The sequence below is a fragment of the Aethina tumida genome, chromosome 2 (assembly GCF_024364675.1).
Source record: "Aethina tumida isolate Nest 87 chromosome 2, icAetTumi1.1, whole genome shotgun sequence".
NCBI lineage: Eukaryota > Metazoa > Arthropoda > Insecta > Coleoptera > Nitidulidae > Aethina > Aethina tumida.
The window spans coordinates 25,249,291-25,270,325 of NC_065436.1; the positions used below are offsets into that span (position 1 = coordinate 25,249,291).

General features: G+C 30.3%; 1 protein-coding gene across 4 annotated transcripts in view; it reads right to left on the reverse strand.

Moving 5' to 3' along the window:
- The window catches only part of LOC109608994 (protein bric-a-brac 1), a 41,092-nt gene that overhangs the window by 10,425 nt on the left and 9,632 nt on the right, over positions 1-21,035 (reverse strand). For all 4 annotated transcript variants that reach the window (XM_049963676.1, XM_049963677.1, XM_049963678.1 and 1 more), the window contains exon 3: positions 17,731-17,895. In XM_049963676.1, coding sequence (XP_049819633.1) covers positions 17,731-17,895 — 165 coding nt within the window. The remainder of the gene's footprint in view (positions 1-17,730; positions 17,896-21,035) is intronic.

Genomic DNA, 21,035 nt, shown 5'->3' on the forward strand with positions numbered 1-21,035 from the left:
ATATAACACTTTCAATTCAATTTGGATAAAATCGCATATTCATTATTTGAATTGTACTTATTTATTTATTCTCAAAATTACAAAAATTGAAAAAATATTCAAATATATACATTCTGGACTAATGGAATATTAAAATAATGAATTTTTAAAACTAAAAATATTGTCAAATGTTACTTTAAATATATTTAAATATTCACTCATTTAAATGAAATAATTGAATAATTCAGTTAAATAAACAAGCATATATTAAATTACTTTCTTTTTTAAAATTCTCAATAATTTTAATAAAGTTTAATAGATAATAATGATAATATGTATAATTATATGTAGGTTTATTAATTAATGAGTCAAATTTGTCATATTTTAAAGTATTATTTTATTAATATTAATCACTCTTCTCATTTTGTAACCCTAATAAAATGCAATTTTATATTTGCAGAATGAATAGCGATTTATACTGTCTCTCTTTTGGGTCATTATGGGACATAGGGCTGTTTCCATCTTAAAAGAAGCCAAAAGAGAGACAGTAAAAATCTCTATGCATACTACAAATATAAAATTGTATTTTGTTAGCGTTACAAAATGAGAAGAGTAATTAATATTACTAAAATAATACTTTAAAATACAACTAAAATCATTACTGCAAAACTATTAACGTTAAATTATTTACTAGTGAAAATAATTAAAATAAATATTAATTACAGTCGATTATCAATTTTACTAAAAATTAAAAAAAGATAAAGGACTGTAATTGTATTTTTTATTGATAATTGCAAAAAAGTAATTAACAATATAATATAAATCAAATGCAAGGACAAATTAACTAAAAAACAGACAACACGTATGGTCATTTTATCAATAATTCAAAATCGCTCGTGAATGCATTAAAACGATTATTTCTGGCAAAATTTCAAGGATAAAACTTCAGTGAGTTCGCTTCTATATGTATTTTTTAAAGTTACGTTTGCCCAGATTACACCGACCATATATACCGGACCCAAAAACAAAACCGTTTACCGGCGCCGTTGGGGAATCACATGGAAATGATGCGAGATCCGGCGTTTATTCCTGTGCCGTGTGCGGCGCTTATCATTCTTTGTTTAGGGTTTAGCTAAAATTGTAGTCGCATGTTGTCCGTAGTTTTCCCCGTAGACGACCACCCCGCCGTTCCCGTTTGTCGAACTAATCCGCGGGTACCGCACGCCGACGGCGGGGAGGCAAGGGGGCGTCGTCGGAACGGCAGGGCGAGGGGGACGGGCGGACCCCGGGGGGGCACGATCCGGCTCCGGTGGAAAGACTCCAGAGCACGCACTCCGTGTGCCGGGGGAAAGTGATGCTGTGTGTCTGGACCAATCAATACCCAACCCGGGTTCAAGGACGGTCCCACTTATGTGAGTTTCGCTCCTTGGAGGCCGGTGACGTCCCGAGTCCTTTCTTTTATTTTTACTAATTAAACGCCCGAGTCATTTCCATGGTGCGGTTCCGCAATTCCCGGCGGAATTCGGATTATTACCACGCTGAAGGGGGCGGGTTCGATTCGTCGTTGTACACTTTTCAGTCCAAAAGTCGACTTTTTGAACGAAATGTAAACCGCAGAATTTATGGGTATTACACGAGAACTAAGCTCTTAAGTACAGTTCTTGTTCTATTCATGGCGTGAACATTTTAAATAACCATTGGAAAAGAATGATTTATGTTAAAAGTAGGGGAGAAAACCATTTTCAAAATTATCAAGAACAAAAGCACAATTATTATATTTAGAAAAATGATGAGCCTTTCCAATATTTTTTTTATTTGGAATTTTAAAGTACCTAATACGTACATATTAGGTTATATTTACAAATTTTTGTTAAAAAAGCCAGTTTTTTATTATAAATATATGGTATAATAATTAATATATTAGCAGGAAGTTAAACTACACATACTTAAATCTTATTTTTTCTTCAAGAATTAAATTTCTTTAAAAATTATCTAATTGGACTAGATTTATTTTAAGAATCTTATAATACATATATATTATCAACTATATTTCAATTTTGTGTTTAAAAAGGCTGTTAATAATACATAATAATTATTATATCAGGAAAGTGGAACTTCAAATAATTGATTACGCTTAATTATCCCTTTGATCCTTTTTCTTTAAATTATCTAATTGAACTAAAAAGTTGAAAGTAGAAAAATTATTAGTGAAATTGAAGATTGACACCAATTTTTTCTACTTATGGTTAAAGTGTTTAATCATGTTCTTTTAAAAAATGCCTCGTATCGATGACTTTTAATCTTTTTTAAATTATACAAAAACTGACTTTACAACTTATAACCTTAGTTTATTAAGAATAGAAAGAGTATCAGATGTCCAAGTAGATCACAGTTTAGCCTTATAAAAAGTCCATTGGGTTTAAACAATTTTCAGCGACTATAAGAGACATTTTATTCGAATCAAACGACCTTGTACAACAGTGGAAGATATAAAAAAGTTACGGTGCCAGTTCAGGATTTTTCATAGCGACAAAGTTTAAAGCCAAACGAACTGGCAATAAAGCGCCACAAAACGATAAAGCACCATTAAAGGATTATAAAAGTTGACGTGGTAAACAAACTTGAAGAATAGACGGGAGAAAGGGAGACCTTGATGTATATAAGGAACAAAACAAAGACCGTGCTAATTCCGGGATGAAAGGGGACACGGAAACCCGACGAAATCACCTGGACCACCGGCGCCAGGTCGCGGACATCAACGTCTATAATCCGATTGTAAGAAATTGAAAATATTACAATTACGAATTTCAAATGATCTATTAAAAGATTTTTTAATTTGTTTTTTACGTCATGGGGGACGTTTCTGGGCTGCTAGGGTTACTTTTGAAATGTGGTAAGCTAAGCACCGTATAGTTAAAGATGTGCTACGAAATTTGAACAAATGAAATATTAAATATTAGTTGTAAAAAATCTAAAAGCTTAAAGCTTTATTGTCTAACACCAGAAGATAAATTTTCTTTATATTTGTATTTAGGGATATAAATAAATAAATATAAGTATAAAATTAATGTGTAGATTGTAAATTTTAATTTGAAGACCTTGTTAATGAATTCCCACTTTTATTGGCATGTACTTTAAGGTTAAATAAAGTGAGAGCAAATTTTGACTTTTAAAGTTCATAAAAAATTAACAATTTATAAAAATAAATGAAGAAAGAAATTATTTTAGGCCTAGAAGAGTTCTGGGAGGTAGCCATGCAAAATGGAAATGCATGCGGAGAAAAAGCTTTCAAAATGCCGTGTCGAAGTCATCGATTTTTCAGGCAGGCCCGTTAAGAAAGTTGTCGGTTGACGAAAATCCGTAGGACATGTGGCGTGCTCTTAAACACGGATGATATTAAGAGTGAAGGAACACGCCTCTCGGATGTGCAACGCTGCACTTGATGGGCCGACGAAACGGGATGCAAGGAGGACGGACGGAGGAAAGACGGGCAAGGAAGAAGGAAACCGACGTGGCGCGTGAGAGCGTTGCGACAACGGGATGCATACATGACGCCGGACGGGATGCAGCAGGAACGGGCCGTGCGAAACGTCCGGAATAAGCGATTTTACTTACTTGGGTGTCGCAGGAGCGGACGTACGTACGACGATCGGCGACGGTGTGCGTTTCAGTTTTGTGCAGAGTGACCCCGGCGACCTTCAAAAACCACTGAATTCCGGATCGAGCACAAACTAAGACTGGCCAGAGCCGATGCCTACTATGATGGGGGATGCTGCAGGCGGCTGGCTCACTCTCTGCTCACCCCGTGATAGATCGAGAAATGCTCGGCGCACGCACTGCCGCGACTTCGCTTTTAATTGGGGGTTTTTGCAGACAAGGACTTCGGCTCTGCGAACTCGTGGCAGCACAGCGGCAGAGACGGGAGGCTGCCGCCTCTTCCATTTTTTGCTCTCTCAGATACTATACATGCTCTCTTCTCTTCCCTGCCTGGCTGCCAGCCTGTTCGCCTGCCCCGCGTCCGCCGCGCCAAACTAGTTTTCTCGTTAGGGCCGAGACCATCACGACCTGCTGATGATGCACCATCTCGCAACAGTCCCAGACACCGATACGGTTTTTTTTTCTTTCTTATTTTTTTACAGCTCTAATCTTGTACTTTTGCCCGTGAACGTGCACCGCCAGATTAGATTCGCCGGTATTATTAGAATATTTCAGCACTGCACCTTCTTTTCGTAAATGCTCCTTGTTTGACTTTCCTTTATTGTTAAAATTGTGTAGCCCTCACAGTCGAATGATATACTCTATAATTTTTTAAAACCAATGAAACTAAATGATAATTTTAAGAGTCTCCCAGGTTTTCATAATGTTTCATGGGCAATTTCAGTAACGGTTTTAATTAAATAAGGTGCTCGCGTGTAAATTTGCACGTATAACAAGACTTTAGTCTCATTATACGTATTATCTACTGCCAACAAAGCATAATGTGAAATTTTAAGTCCATTTTCAGAAATTATCTATTAACTTCTTCAATAAATCATTTAATTGAGTTATTTTCCACCTTCCCTTGTAATATTTTGTTGATTGACAAGTAATTTAATCGTTAACTTTTCTTTTAATAGTCATCGAGTGGGAATATTATTTTTCACACAACGTATTTATGAAACTTTTATAGACAAAATGTAAAGTATTATTTTTTGTTAGTGAACTAAAAGTTCTTTATTTTTAAAGTTATTTGATTTAAAAAAATATAGTTATTTCAGAAGAAATTATATATATTTTTCAATAAAATATTATAATATATATTTTTCATCTAGTTTATTGAAATAGTTTATTAAATGTAAAAATTATAAACTTATTTAGATTAAAACTTAATCTTATAGAAAAATTAAAAATTATATTTTCCTTATAAATTATTTTTTTATGACAGTAGTATACTATTTTTCAACAATATTGGAATATCATACTAATAATACTATACTTATGCGAACATTCCTAGTACTCAAATTTCATTTGTTTCCACCAATCCACCATTAAAATCAATGTATCATATCATTTTCTAAAGTTTGTGATTATCTTTTTCTATTACTTTGGGGTACTTTCTGTACATAATTCATTAATTAATTAACCTCGAACTTATGTTAAAGAGCCTTTAATTGAACGCTGGATTGGTGGGAACTTAATCCAGTATCGTTCAATTATCAAATTTAAAAAATTATTCAGTAGTTTTGGTTTTAGGCTTAACAATTAAAAAAAAGTTTTATGAGGGAGTCCCTGTATATTAAATTGAAAAATAATTGTATTGAAACTGATAATTAAAATTAATCATTATATGTAGATTATTTGTAACAGACACAAAGTTTATAGACTTTTGATTATGCTAAATTATTAATATGGTTTATTTTAACAAAATTAATATTGAATATGTATATTAATACAATTAATATATATTTGTGTATATGAAATACATTTTTCTTTTATTGGTACATATTACTATTAAAAGTAATTGTTTTGATTATAATAATTAATATGTTTAAAATAATTAATTTTGGTACACACTATTTTTAAATTATTCTGACATTAGATTACTTTAATTGTTTTATTAATTTTTATAGACAAAATCATAAAATAATGCTTGAATATAAAATTAAATTATTAAACAAGGAGATAGTAGGCACAACCAACAATTCAGAATAAAACGAGATATTAAATCTTTTGTTCAATAAACGCATGATGTTAAATGATTAACTGTTCATAACTCTGGAATAACTAAACCGATTTTAGTCAGCATTGAATAGAGAACAAATATTAAATTAAAAAGAAATTAAAAAATATACTTTACAATTTGGCTTATGTCAACTTTATGTCAAAATTTAATTAGATTTACATATTATATTTTTATAAGGGGGTTGGCATCTTGATTCATTTAAATGACTTATTGGGGGAAAACTTTTAACGATCTTATTGTATATAAAATATGAATTTTTTAGAATATAAATAATTACTGAATAATTTAAATAATCCACTTATGCTGTGGATGCAATAACTAGAAATTAATAATTTATTTAGTAATTATTTGTAATTATAATCAGAGATTAAATAACAGTAACTTAAGAAATCTATTGTCGATTAATTTTATTATTTTAATTTGGTAAAAAGAACCAAAGAAGAAAATATTGTTGATTAAGAACCTCTTTCTTAAGTCACTATTTTTTTCCCATTGACAAAAATACTAAACATATTTGTTAAATATGTAATTACAAAATTATAATTGCAATTAGAAACTTAACAAATAAAATACGTTTCAGTATTTAATGAGGCCGTCGTCTGAGCAGAAGTTTCAACTCCTCTCTCGTCCCATCATAGAAGAAAACCTTCCAAAAACGGCCATACTTCACGCTGTCAAACCAGTCGAAAACCCGTGGCCGTAATTAACTGCGAGTTCGACAACGACTCGCCTTATATTCCTGCGCCATATGTCGCAGGCAAATTGAAAATTGAAACAGGCCCGTCTACGAGGAGCCAAACGTCTAAGCAATTCCAGGAAAACTGGAATAAAGGGATGCGGGTTATACGGAAAGTCGACGAAAGCACGCCGTAATCATTTTTTTTTTCGACCCATTTTCCAGAGAAAACACTTTTCCTTAACGTGCCGCGGACGCGCCTCACTCAATTTTCCGGGTCCGTGTCTGTTGGCAAGGGTTTTTTTTTTATTAAAAATACGCTTAGCACGGAAAAGAGAACATTAATTATTAGAACACGATATAATTTTGTTTAGTCTTTTACTTGGTGGATTTATGAAGGTTGTGAAACGCAAGCTTCGTTATTTCACCGTCATATCTGAACGGATTTATTGTTCAAAGTTTCTCGATCTGCTTTTTTCATTATACGTTACTCGATTGTTTTTTATGTATCAGTAACAAAGGATAATCTGCCAGATAGAAAATTAATTCGTCCAGAATCTCGATGACACAAACACTTTCGATCTCGTAAAGAAAGGAACCGCCTTTAAATCTGCATTAGATCTCTATTACGGACAAGCATATCTGGGACCATTTCGACATAACGTCCGCTAAAATATCGGACCTCTCCCCCGGCAAAACGCCAGTAAAACGTAATGGACGAGCAATAATTGTTAAACTTAAGACAGTTGCGGTCCGCCGGCAAAAAGGATAAGAAAGAAAAAACCAGGCAGGATAACGGCCGAAGTGAATGTGGAGAAGTGTAATAGTATGTGACTGGAAGATGGCAACACATAAAACAGAAAATAAACAGATTTGTGGATGTAGGTCAAGAATACGAATTGCCGTCAAAGAGAAATTAGAAGAGCCCCATTCAGTTGCTGTCGCTGGAAGACCTTTTGAATATCAAATTATCCGTTCCTCATTTAACTCTTTCTATTTTAAATAATTACTTTTTCTCGACCCTAAATTTATTTAGTAATTCGTTTTCGAGTTTTACACGGAATTATTTTAATTGGGTTATTCAGTTTGTAATTATCGTGATGAATTGTACCTGTAATAAAATGTGAAATGAACAAATGTACTGCAAAATTAAAACAAATTGCCGAGATCTTAGTAACACTGAATTAAATAATCTCATAATATGTCATAGAATAATTATGTTATAATATATATTTTTTTAATGTACAAGCTATGAATAAATCAATTATATATTGTAATAAATAGCTATAAGATAAAAAATAATTTTATTATTAATTACAATTTATCATTTGTAATAAAAAACAAACTTTTATTAAAAAAAATGACCCAAAACTACTTGGAAATAAATAATTAAGAAAATAAAATAGAAGAATACAAAAACAAACTAAAAAATAATGTATTAGGTATCAAAGAGATAATTTATGTTTTTAACTATTAACGTTCTACAAGCATATTTATGCCATGAGGAATTAAATCTTAAATAAATAATTGGACTATATGGTATATAGGATATAACTCTTCAATAAATATAATAGTTTGGAGCTTCCTTTGAGTCTTTAATTCCTTATGTAGTTTAAGGTTGTTATGAAGAAGTAAAATGCCTTTGCTAAATTAAATTTTAGCCTTTTAGTAAGATGTCAATACGTAAAATTGCACACGAAGTGTGATATACAGTCATCAAAACCTTTCTTGGGTTAAGACTGTACCATCCCATAAGCTTCAAATCTGTCACCCAGAATTGTGGGAATTGTCGTAATTAACTCATTTTTCCATGTAACAATATGATCAATAAAAGGCCCATTTACGTTGAGTGTAAAGATTTGGTTACCCAAATGATGAAATTTATTTCGTGAAATCTCCTTCTACTGGTTAATTCCTCAAACATTTCAGGACGGTATTGATGTTCAATGCATTCACTACTACTCATAAACCGACGAAATCAAAATCGTACCATTTCACGTAAAACATCTTCTCCAAAAGGAAGAGCAGAAGAAGCTAGTAAAATTATATGAACTTTTAATACGAAAATGTATAAATATTCACATGAATTATAAACCAAAAATGATGATTACTAATTTCCTTGTGTAAAACTTTATAGCATTTTTTAACGAATTATATAATGTATTTTGAACCATCATTTAATTTTCAATTTATTTTATGTATTTTAAATGACATAATTGTTTTAGTTCAGGAGGTTATATAAACTAATAAAAAAATCCTTAATCATCCATGATAAATTGATAATTATCATTTGATTACCAAGGTATAAATATCACTATAATTATCAAGATAAAATCACTGATCAAGATAACCAGATGTGGTTATTATCAGCCTGCTACTGTTTCACATTTTCAACATTCATCTACTCCAGCATGTTAAACTTTGCCTTTTCTGTTGCCATGAGAAAAAAAAAATAAACAAATTGTTTTGCTCCCAAATATGGAATAAATTAAATATAATATAATTTAGGGGAAAAACCTTCGTATTAACAAATATATTCGGGGTAATAACCTCATTCTCACGAAGAAAAAAACATGCTAAGATGGAGAATAGCGTTAATATCGCCGGGGGTGGGTAGATTTTCTTATTATGTTCCATGAGCTTAAGCGCTCCCCGTTCGGTACCGTAGGGGCCCAGTCTCTTTTAATAAAACAACATTTTTAAATTTAAATCAACGGGTGGAAAGGAGCCAGTGCGCCGAGTCTCTCGAGATAAAACCCGACTTCTTCAAACCAAATTTCCGCCCGCACGAAATCTCTCGGGTGACCGTGGCGAGATTCGGGGGGGCCTCTCTCGGTTGGAGATTTCTTGTTTGCACCGTTGCCAAACGTTTTTGAGTGTTTTCTCACTTCTATTTTTCGTGGACTGCGAGAGCGTGAGGTCGTGCTAATATGTGGGTCATTAGACTCAGGCTAGAAGTAGTTAGTTAGTGTGGGCTATAAATTTTAAGGGACCCGACGCAGAATTTGGCGAATAAATACTGGGTTTTGTTTGAGAATCGATACACGTGGGGAGCTGATGAATTTTTCGTTAGATGTTGATATTCTAATAAATTCACTCAGATTACGTTGGAGTCGATAAAAGAACCGCATCAATTCAAACCTGGAAATCCTGTGGAGTTACCGAATAATGTATGGGCGCATTAAACAAATACTTTATCTGTAGGTGCTTTAGTGAAATAAAAATTCTTGTTCGAAAAATACTGATCGGCTTAAAGGAAGAGTGTAGATTCTGTATTGATGCACTTTAAGTTATTGAATTTTAAATAGAAAGATCACAATAAAGTAAATTATTACAAAAAATTATTTTTTTTTGAAGGTGCATATATACACTACCGCTCATGTGTAGAACAACTTTCAAATTTTCATTTGTCTTGATAAAAGTGTACGTTTAAATATCTATAATATTATTACTTATGCAGTATGTTAGATAACAACTATAAGGCAATATAATATAATAATAGAAGAAAAAAATTCTTCTTTTGGATTTAGACGCTGATTTTTTCCTTGAAAGTACATCGAAAACAAAGATGATTTTGAAAATTTGAGCCGATTCAATCAAATCTGGCTACTGAAGAGTTTTTTTAAAATTTGAAAAATTTTTTAGTAACTTTCAAAAATTTCTTAGCTTCTATATATCTTAGAGAGACAAAAATAGATATTAGCGTTAAACTCATTAGTTCGAAGCTAAACTACTATATTAGCAAAATTTTATCTGTTTTCAAAATGCTCTACAATCTACAGCTTCCAAAGTGTAGGGTTAGACTTCTGATATTTTTTATGGAGGTGTAATCTGCTGATATCTGCCCATTTTTTCCTTAATTGTCTCCATTTCTTTATTATATGGCCATCCAAAGCCGGTTAATTTCTCAAAACTCGCTATTTTTAGATGGCTGCAACTTTTTTCTCAGAACTTCTATTTGCTTCAAATTTTTAGGGAAGTTAGTTTAGTTTTTTTGAATCCGAATTATAAAATTTCAAACATCACTCTGTTGTTTATGTTTGACGAAAGGCTTTTTATTTTCATTCTCAAAAAAGCTACGATTAAACCATTCCAGAATAGCTTTCTCGACATTTTCATATATAGGTTTTCTCACAAGAGGCCTGGTAGAGAAATACACATACATTACCATCGTAGGGGTTGTCTTTAAGATTTTTAATTAAAAAAACACTTAGAAAAATGAACTTCTATTTAGAATTTAGGACGATGTCACATAAACACCATAAATAGTAAATTGTAGGAGTTTCCAGCATTATTCTAATCAATCGATAATTGGTCTTGCCGACAAGGAATGCCGTTTGAGCAGGACATGTATCTTCGGAACTGTAAAACCTTAAGGAGTTTATTTGAGACAGAAAAAATTCGATTTATTGAAGGTTGTGCCAAATACTTAATTCGAGTTATGAAGATATTCTTGTAATCTAAGTTCGAGTTATCAAGTAAAAAAATACATATAATTTGCTTCGAGTTATAAAAAAATTCGAGTTATCTAAGTTCATTGAATGTGGTATAACAGACGAAATTGAACTTTTGGTTTTGTAGGAACCAAGACTGTCAAGGATTATTTATATCTAACATAAAAAAATACCTGTACTTTAAACTTTCGAGATCAACTGGGTTTAAGCACTCGTATCGAGTGTATGGTACGGCATTCGAGTTCGAAGTTGGGGAAACATTAATAAAAATTTATTAATCAGACATCGACACGAAACGCCTTTAGGCCGACCCGACATTAGCATCACAATAATTTTTACTGCATTGTTTACCCAACTCAGTGGGTACATAAATCTTCTGAATCAGATAGAAAAAAAAAAAAAAAAATAGCCAACGCCATCGATTCCGATCGTCTGCGACGTCCTGCGACGATTCCGCGTAATTTATTTCGCCATTAGGCGAAACTTACAGGGTGTCGCGGCGTGTGCGGTTCGGGGGCGGCGGCGACGGCAGTCACAGAGGCCGAGGCGACAATAAAAATCAATCGCGCATTCCTCTCCGCCTGCTCCTTCTGCGTTCCGGACCGAGGCACGTAGTCTATAGCGGTGCCCTACGCCTCGGCAGGAACGGCCCCGACGTTTTTGCGACGGCTAGTAGCGCACGCAGGAAGCGGATTCCTGCAGGAACGGTGTTGCCGAAACGCCCCCTTTTCTGTGACGGAAGGGAGGAATTACTGACGTGTCATAGAGGGTATGTATAATGATGTAAATGTAAAAGAATAACAAGAAGTTTTTTATAGAAAATAATATTTATCAATAAATACACTTGATAAAATGGTATTTTAAACTTTCGAAGAAGTTTTAAGCTACAGAAACAACAAAAAGGAACCATTGTTTAGAATATTGCTATCAGCAATATCTTGTTTTAATTGATTCGTTTAAATCTATTTTTTCAATATGGAGGTGTCTAATATTGATTTAAATAATATATTTTAAATCTATTTTTATGGAAGAAAATGATAGATTTCAGGGAGATATTCGCAATATGAATAAATCGGATTTATGCATAAATATGGGTAATATTTGGCCTTGCATAAACACTTCTGCGGTGTCTTCCAGGATAATTCACTTTTAATTTACTGTAAGTCAATTAATCGTCTTATTTTGACTGGGACTATTGACAGTCAGATGTAGATATAGATGAAATATATTCCCCGAATGTCTCTAGGTTAATTCACTTTAATTTACTGTAGGAAACTTATTTTATAAAAAATTCTTTTTCAAACATTGTGTTAGTTTGAAATGTATTCATATTTATGTTATTTTGATGAAGGGGATTGATAGAACACAGGAAAAATATTCGAAATATGTATAATTTATCTCTATGTAAAATATGAGTAATGTCTGGTTTTCCATGAACACTTCTGAAATGTCTTCTGGTCCATTTTAATTGTACTTTACTGTAGGAAAATTAATTGACTTATTTTGGCTGAACTATAGACATTCAAATGTAGATTTAAATAAAATATTTCTTCAAATATATCTAGGTCAATCTCCTTTTAATTAACTGTAAGACACGTATTTTACAAAAAAAATTTTTTTCTAAAACTGTCTTGATTGTAGATTTAAATAAAATATAATCGCGTTTAAACTATTTTGATGAAGGAGATTGATGAACACAGAAAATATTTTGGTTCAACTATCGACATTCACATGTAGATTTAAATAAAATGTATTCCTCTAGGTCTCTAGGTCAATTCCCTTTTAATTTACTGTAGGGAATTTATTTTATAAAAAACCCTTTTCTAGCATTAACTTAGTTTGGCTGGACTATCGATATTTGCATGTATATTTAAATATGATATATCCATGTTTAAACATTTTGATGAAGGAGATTGATAGAACACAGGAAAAATATGGGTAATATCTAAATATCTTTCCATGAACACCCTCAAACACTTTCATATCAATCCCCTTTTGATTTATTTTATGAAATTTATTTTATAGAAAGTACTTTTTTTTATTTAGACTGAGTTATCGATATTTATATTTTAATTTAAATGAGATATATTAAGTTTTATTTTGATGGAGGGAAATTGATAGAATGCAAGACAAATATTGCCAATTTTTTTCACATGTATTTTGTGTGAAAAGTTATGTAGAGTTTATCAGGAACCCTCCTCAAATATCTCCATGACAATTATCTATTAATAAACAAACTATGAAAAATTTAATTAGAAAAAACAATAAAAAATAAATTAAAACCGTCGCAAAACCAGTAAATGATAATTCATAAACAAACTTCGATTCAAATTGAATTTGTGCTAACGCATCTCAAAAAAAATTGTATTATAATCCTCGGAGTTAAAAATGAAATGGTCACGCCGCGGTAATCTCTTAATTTAATTACGGACGAGCACATACAACGTCAGTCATGTAGACCGGGATAATCCTTCGAATGTATGATATTCTTGGCGTTCCCCCCCCCCACCACCGAAACACGCTTAGCCTAATCAGTACACGCATTGTGTTCTTGAAAAAACAATGAGGGATGAGAGGCCCTAAAAAGGGCCATCGCTCTTCCTGTCAGGAGTTTTTACCTCGTATTGGGGGCAAGGCGTGCACGACGATTCGTAGCGCAGTAAATATATTTTCGTAATTAAAATTAAAAAAAATAAAACGAGACCGTCCTCTTCTTCATCATCGGACCGTGGCGGTGGAGTTGTAAAATTGGTCGAAATCGACCGTTTCCAAGGTATTACCATGAATTATGGAAAGACGTAAATTGCAGGAAGTGCAGACTGTGGGCTTCCAACTTATTCGGCTAATTAATATATCCATGTTCTGTTGAAACCATTGTCATGACTTCGATTTAATTACTCGCCCAAAATCGGAGTACAAAGCACCGCTTTGATTGAAAAAAATCGATAATTGTACTTGCACAAGACAAAATATTGAACTATTTCAATTTGTGGAAACAATTTTTTTTGCCAAATTACTTCTAACTGGAGGTATAACGGGGTTTTATTTAGTATAAAGTAGGTATAATTAAACAACAGTAAGAACCAGATTTGTCCATTTTTTGGTAAATTGAATAAACATGTACAGTTGCTCCTTTCCTAAGTAAATATAAACTGAACAAAGGGTGATCAATAATTCATGGACATCCAATGCATTTATAAATCAAAGATTTCTAATCTGAATCTGAAATAAACTGTAAACATCTATAGGATCACGAAGAAACCTACACTAAAATCAGCCCTTAAAACGGCTGTAAACTGTAATCGGCCGTCCTTGTTTATAGTGGATCCCTTCGTTGCAGTCGTCGTACAATAGATGGCGCTGCCATGCACGATTTATTTTAAATAGAACATTCAAATCATTGCTAAGTGGAAAATATTTAGGGGACTCTAACAATTTTATCGCCGACGTCGTTACACATAGTTGTAATTGTTGACAAAAATATGTTACGGTTGATAAGCATTATACTACACGAGACTTCATTTTATCTTATCAACGTATTTATAAATGATTTAATGAATTTGATAATTTGCATAATGAAATTTAATTGTTTCATTGACTTGTTACGTAAATTTTCTTCGTATCGTTGGACACTCAAAATACTGGTTTCCGTCTAGACATAAACTTGTTTCTAAATGTCTCGAAAAACAAGTTTTCGCAGTTTGAGTTTGTATTTTTTATATGTTTTTTGTAAATTGCTGATCATAAAGCATTCGGTTATCATCAAATGTAATCTGCTAGAGATGAAGTCAACCACACTCAAATCGGATCAACACGATAAGATAACCCAATCGAAAACTAATTTTCACAGATCATGAACAAATTGAAATTAAGCCTGGATTAGAATTCCAAGGCCAATGGAAATGTAGAACCACTTCAAATTGGGTTCCACTGGGCAACAGCTTATGTAAATAGAAATGATTTTCAATATCTGGTTTTTCCTAATCCTCTTACAAATAATTCATATAATTTTGACACAGAAATTTCCAAAGTGTTGTACTCAGCGGTAATAATTCGTCCGTAATAAGAAGAAACGAATTAAATGAGACGTCACGGATGTATATCCTTTTATGTGGCGATCTTTGAAACCCAACAATGATTATAACAAGGAAAAACTGTTTATGTAGATCTATTTGCGAACAAAACTTGGTTCCGCCATAAAATGAAATTATTTTTTTTTATCGTATAGTATTTTATGTCGTTTTATATAGACAAAATTGTATTATAAAAATAACATTCACTTAGAAACAGAGTAATATTCTTGGATTAAAAGTTTAACTTTACATAGTTTAAAAAATTATCATAAAATTAAGGTTGAATGTGCTGCTTTACTTTGCTTTTTTAGAATTGTTTTAATTAGATTAATTACTGTATATCAAATAGTTGAATAATAAAATTTCTCGTTTTAGTTTCTAAATCAATAAAATTTGACTTGATAATCTTGATTATAGTACAGAAAGTAATGTGAATAGTGTACAAATAACTGTATTTCCACGTTACAAGAAAAAACTGACGAGAAACTCGCCTACGCCACTGAGCCTGCGATAGAAAACTGACACGTACGACTCCTTTCTATTATTTCACAAAGCAAAGAATAACAATGGTCGATTTTTTTGAAAGAACGCAACGCCAATGGTATACGAGGGTAGTTCCCGAAGTACCTGATACGACAGCTTCTTCGAAGCTGACTGGTTTCAGAGGTGAATCAGTTATGGTACTATTATGGTTATGAATCAATGCAAAAACACAGCTTCAGTGCAGTAAAATATCATCACACTTTTCAACAGGTACTTTTCGTATAAAAATATACCATATTTTTACAAATCAATGAATGCATTAATTATTGATGACAAATGCTGAATTTTCTGGACAACGATTCCATGTTTTCTACTTTCCAAACAGAGTGAGTCACGCTTCCCATGGCAGTACCGCCGCTGACTCACACAAACCCCTTTTACCGGGGGGGACTCGTATCACGTCGGCCACCCAGAGGGTAGCACCCTCCGACACAGGCAGGGAATTGGGGTTCGGTTCTGTGGGTGGTTTCGGATTGGTTCTGTTCGGTCGATGTTAATTGTCTGAGATGTGGGTAGAGGAAAGCGCTTTCGATAACGGGAGTTCTCTAGAGGACATTGATCCAAGTTTTTGAGAATGGAACAAACGTTCGAATATTTTGTTTCCGGCACTCATTATCTCAGCTTTTAGTATGCTTTTAATGCTATTGCATAATAATTAAGCTCTCTAATTAACTTTAGACCTAGTTTTTTTATAAAACAGTTTTATTTATATTAATAGTAAGCAATATTGTTTCTCTTTTATTTGAAGCAATGGTTAACGATGAGAAAAATCATCTCAGTTAATTAAATCATTAAGTAAATAACCATCAGTTGTGGAAAGTATAGTGTTATGTTTTCAATAGCGGTTTATTTATCTCAGTACATTGATCTTTAAATTGTATTGAAATATGTAGGTTCTGTGCAAGTTGTCCAGACGAAAATGCTTAATGTTGATAATTGCAGCAGGATAAATACTGTTTTAGTTAGAGCATAATAATTAATATATAAAGAAAAGTTTTCATTAGATGTAAGAGAAATTAAAACTTTTAAAAATGTTGAAACGGATTCGTATTATATTGAAACCGAGAGTCTTTTTATGTCAAACAAAATAATAAAATAAAATTAAAATTGTATATTTTAAGTTTTATTTAATCATATAATATTATGTATTTTTCAGTGTATTGAAATTTTAAAATATTTAATTTTATGAAATAAATAAAAATTTTCCATATTTAATGGTTTATAATAAATATGTAATAATAATAATATTTGTATTCTTCATGTTTAATCAGTAATAACACATTTATCAATAAATAAATTATATTTTATGGATATAAAGATTAAAATGACAATTTTATGGTTATTTAAAAATTAAAAAAATATAAAACTTTCTTCAAAATAGAATTAGTTTTTCACTTCAATACTTTTAAGTTTTACGAATTATAATTGATTTGTTTACTTTTTTGACCCATTTGAAATGAACCCTAAAGGAAACTTTTGTTTGGATTTTAACAAACGTTAGGCAAAATGTCATCTTTTTTTATCCCAAATCAAAACCTAATAGGTAATTTTTTTGGCATAAAAAAAAACAATGAAGAAATCTTACTAGCAAATTTTTAATAGCAAATCTAACTTCGTCACGGGATTAACTATATCTCTGAAATTTCATAAAAAAATTATGTAAATTTGTGGAAAAATTAAAAATTTCAGGTTTAGGTTTTGGGAAACGTGACATTTTGTCAAAATCGGACAGGAAATACAAATTTTATGGAGGTGCCTTCAAATGGGCCACATTGTGTATAAAATATGTGTAAGTATACATTTTTGAATTTATGATTTGGATAATAACCTTTTTAATAATGTCACAAAATTTTGAATTATAATTTCATTTCAACTTATTAATTATTAAGATTATTATAATGAAAAAATAAATTATATTTATTAATCATCCTTATACCATACCAGTCAAAAACAATCTGTTGCATACAGATGTAAATAATAAAAAATAACTATAAATAAATTTATAATAAATTAGAATTTTCTATGAATTGTGACGTAATATTCTAATTCCATTAGCAAGATTACAAAAAAAAGCATAATTTTAATCTTATAATATAATAATGGAAATAAATAAATAAAAGCATGACTAAAAGTAAAGACGATTATTAGTTTTTCCTTGTTCAACCATCTAATTCAATAATACCAATATTGATGATTCCCCATTGAAACCCAACTGCATTACGTCAATTTTCCCCTAAATCAAAATTATACAGAATATCATCCCCTTTGAAAAGGGTCCCTTACCTGCAACTCTTGTTGTGACACGTCGATTTCGCCTTTGTAGACGAACTCGATGATGAACTTCAGGTCCGCGTAGCCGACATCCTGGGGCATTATTATTGTCGGGTGTTTGCAGGGATTTTCGAGCAACAGTTTCTGGAAATACGACGAACAGGCAGACAGGACCACCTGGAAAACAAAACGTACAAGAGTAATACGTGCAACATTATACAATTGTGTTAATTAATCGTGAATAATTGTCGTTCTTGATAATTACGATTATCGACCGCATTCATTTTCGCCTTTATTATTGATGATGATTTTCGAATTATCGATGGAATTTATGACACGCACTGACATTCCTAGATTATTATTATTAATAACGATAAACTGAATAATGTCCAATAGAAAGTTCAAGCGGTTGTAATCGAAAAATTACGTGTTTATAAAATTATGAGGGTCCCGCCAATTATCCGAATGCGAGTGTAATCTTCATAATTAAGTTAATTAACTTATTCTAATATTCGACCGTTTTGGTAAAATCTGTTTAAAGTTTCCTTACAACACATTCGTTCGTCGAGTATATGGAAATGTTACCTTGAGGCTACTGACTCATGAATTTTACGGTATCTGAAGCATGTTCGAGCTTACACAAGCGATTCTAATGAAAATTATCATTTACTTTAGTACAATTTTTCATTCGTTTAGAATAAAATGGATATTTACCCAATAATTGGATGTAATACAAGGAATGGACAACAAAATAATATGAAAAAACTAAATCATATAATTGAATAATATTCTTATAACACAATTATTCATTTAAAAAAATACAATATTTTACAAACTGTAAATTAGCATTTATTAAATAAATTATGTAAATATACGAAATTACAAGAGAATTTTACGGTTTTAAACTGTATGTATGCATTTTTAACTGTAATTTGCTCCAAATACCCCATATGTTAGTTGTTACTTACATTTAACGATATTAGATAAAGACTATAATAATAAACAACTTACGAATGTTTTGTTTCCTACTTTGGTATAGAAATTTACCAAACAAGTAATAATGCATATTAAAAATTTGTAATTTTCAAATTGCATATTTTTTATTAATAAATAATTACTTTAAGCCGTTATTCCATATTAAAATAATAAATAAAAAAATCATTTCATTTAACTATTTATTATTTAATTTTTAAAATCTGTTATAGCATAGTAGTGTCTGAATAATTTTGAATAATTAATATCAAAGATAATAAAAAATTAATTAATATTATTATAATTTTTACTTTTTTACTTCAAATAACAAATTTTTAGATTTATTGTAAAATTTCAAAGTACTAAATTATGGTTTTGTATTTTATTTCTTGATTACTTATGAAAACAGTATTATATTACACAATTATCTATAAAATAAATCAAGAAATTTTTAGATTTAGTAGATTATGAATTAAATTTAGTGATTGAATTGAACAATTAGAAATATTTAAAACCAAATCTTGGATGGAGGTATGTTGAAATGTTAAATACTATATGTAATAGTAATAATACTAATATATTTAAAAGATTTGAAAACATGATCAATTTTATCAACTTTATTGATTAAGTTTTAAAAAATCCATACTTGAAAAATCATTAAAAATTATAATTTACAAAAATATTAATTATTGTACAAACATTATTATCAATTAAATAGTTCATGATTTAAATTTATAAATATTTTTTATTATACTAGGTATCTAAAATACAAAAGAATAAAATGTATTTTAAAATAAATAAACCTACTAAGTAATTTTTTAGACATAAAAATTGAAGATATTTTATAGCTAACTACTCCCTGAAATGAGTATACATCAAATTTCAGAAAAAAATATTTATATTTATAATTCTGTAAAAAAAAATTCGTCTCATAAATGTATTTATTCAATCCAATAGGGAACATATACAGGCAAGGTATACAGCGAAATGAGTGCCGAAAATTTAACCTGGGTGTAAACTCGTTAAAAGCAATAAATTTTTTACATATATTTTCCTCGGAAAATCCATTTTTTAGATTTTTTATTTTTTTTTTTTCACTACCCGCCAATGGAGTCGATTGTCGAAAAGCGTGTAAATATATGATATTGAAAATCAAGTGTCCCCGAGAAGGGTGTAAAAATATCATACCTGCAAACAACTGATTTTCAAAAAAGAAATAAATAAATAGATAAAAAATTCAAAATATGTACAGTGTGTTCCGCTTTTAAATGGGTCACACTGTACATGTTAAAAAAATATTTTATACTAATAAATAAATTATATATAAAAATGGGAAAACATTTGAAATTTGATTTCAATGAATAAAAATCTGGAAACAGTAGTTTTTTTTTAATCATTATCAATTTTTCTAAACGATATAAAAAATGAAATATTCAAATTTTTAAAGATTTGACTCCTCAAGTTTTGTTTTACAGAATATTATAAATTTCTCAATAAAACTAAAAACTTGAAAAATAAAACTATGAATCCCGCTTTCAATTGCACATATTAAAAAATATGTTATTCTAATAAATAAATAATATTGGAAATTAAAAATTTTCATTCTCAAAACATAAACAATATCAATTTTTCTAAACTATACATAAAAAATTAAATAATAAAATATTTAAAAAAAATTAAGAACACATAACTACTCAAATTTATTTTCACAGTATATTAAAAATGTTTCAAAAAAACTAGTAGTTGAAAAACAAATAATTTTAATTTTTTATTTTAAAATATTTTTATGTACAGGTTTTTTTTAAATAATAATAAAGAGTTTATAAGTTTAAATTATTGGTATTTTATAGATAATATTGTTTGTACAATTTAATAATAATTTTCATTGATTTTTATTTTTTCAGATATGAATTTTGCAAATCTAAATAAATAAAATTTATTTTATTATGTTTACATATGTTTTTAATAAATGCTTTTATTTTTATTTAAAAAATAAAACGTTCTTTAAATTTGCTGTTACCAAGATTTAAAAGTTAAATTTTTTATTGAACATGAATATTTTTCGGTTTAGTATTTTATTTATTGATTATACAAACAATATTTCATATTAAATCATTTAAATTTATAAATTGAAATTTTATTATTTCTTCTTATAAAAATTAAAATAAAAAATAATAAAAAAGTTGTTACTAGTTGTTTTAATTAAAAAACTTTTAAATTTATAAATACGGTGGTGGTTTCTCAAAATAAATATGCAGAACTATGATTAAAATTTATAACAGTACATCACAATACAAAAAAATCTGTAAAATCAGTTCAATTAATGTTTGATAGACTCTAATTGT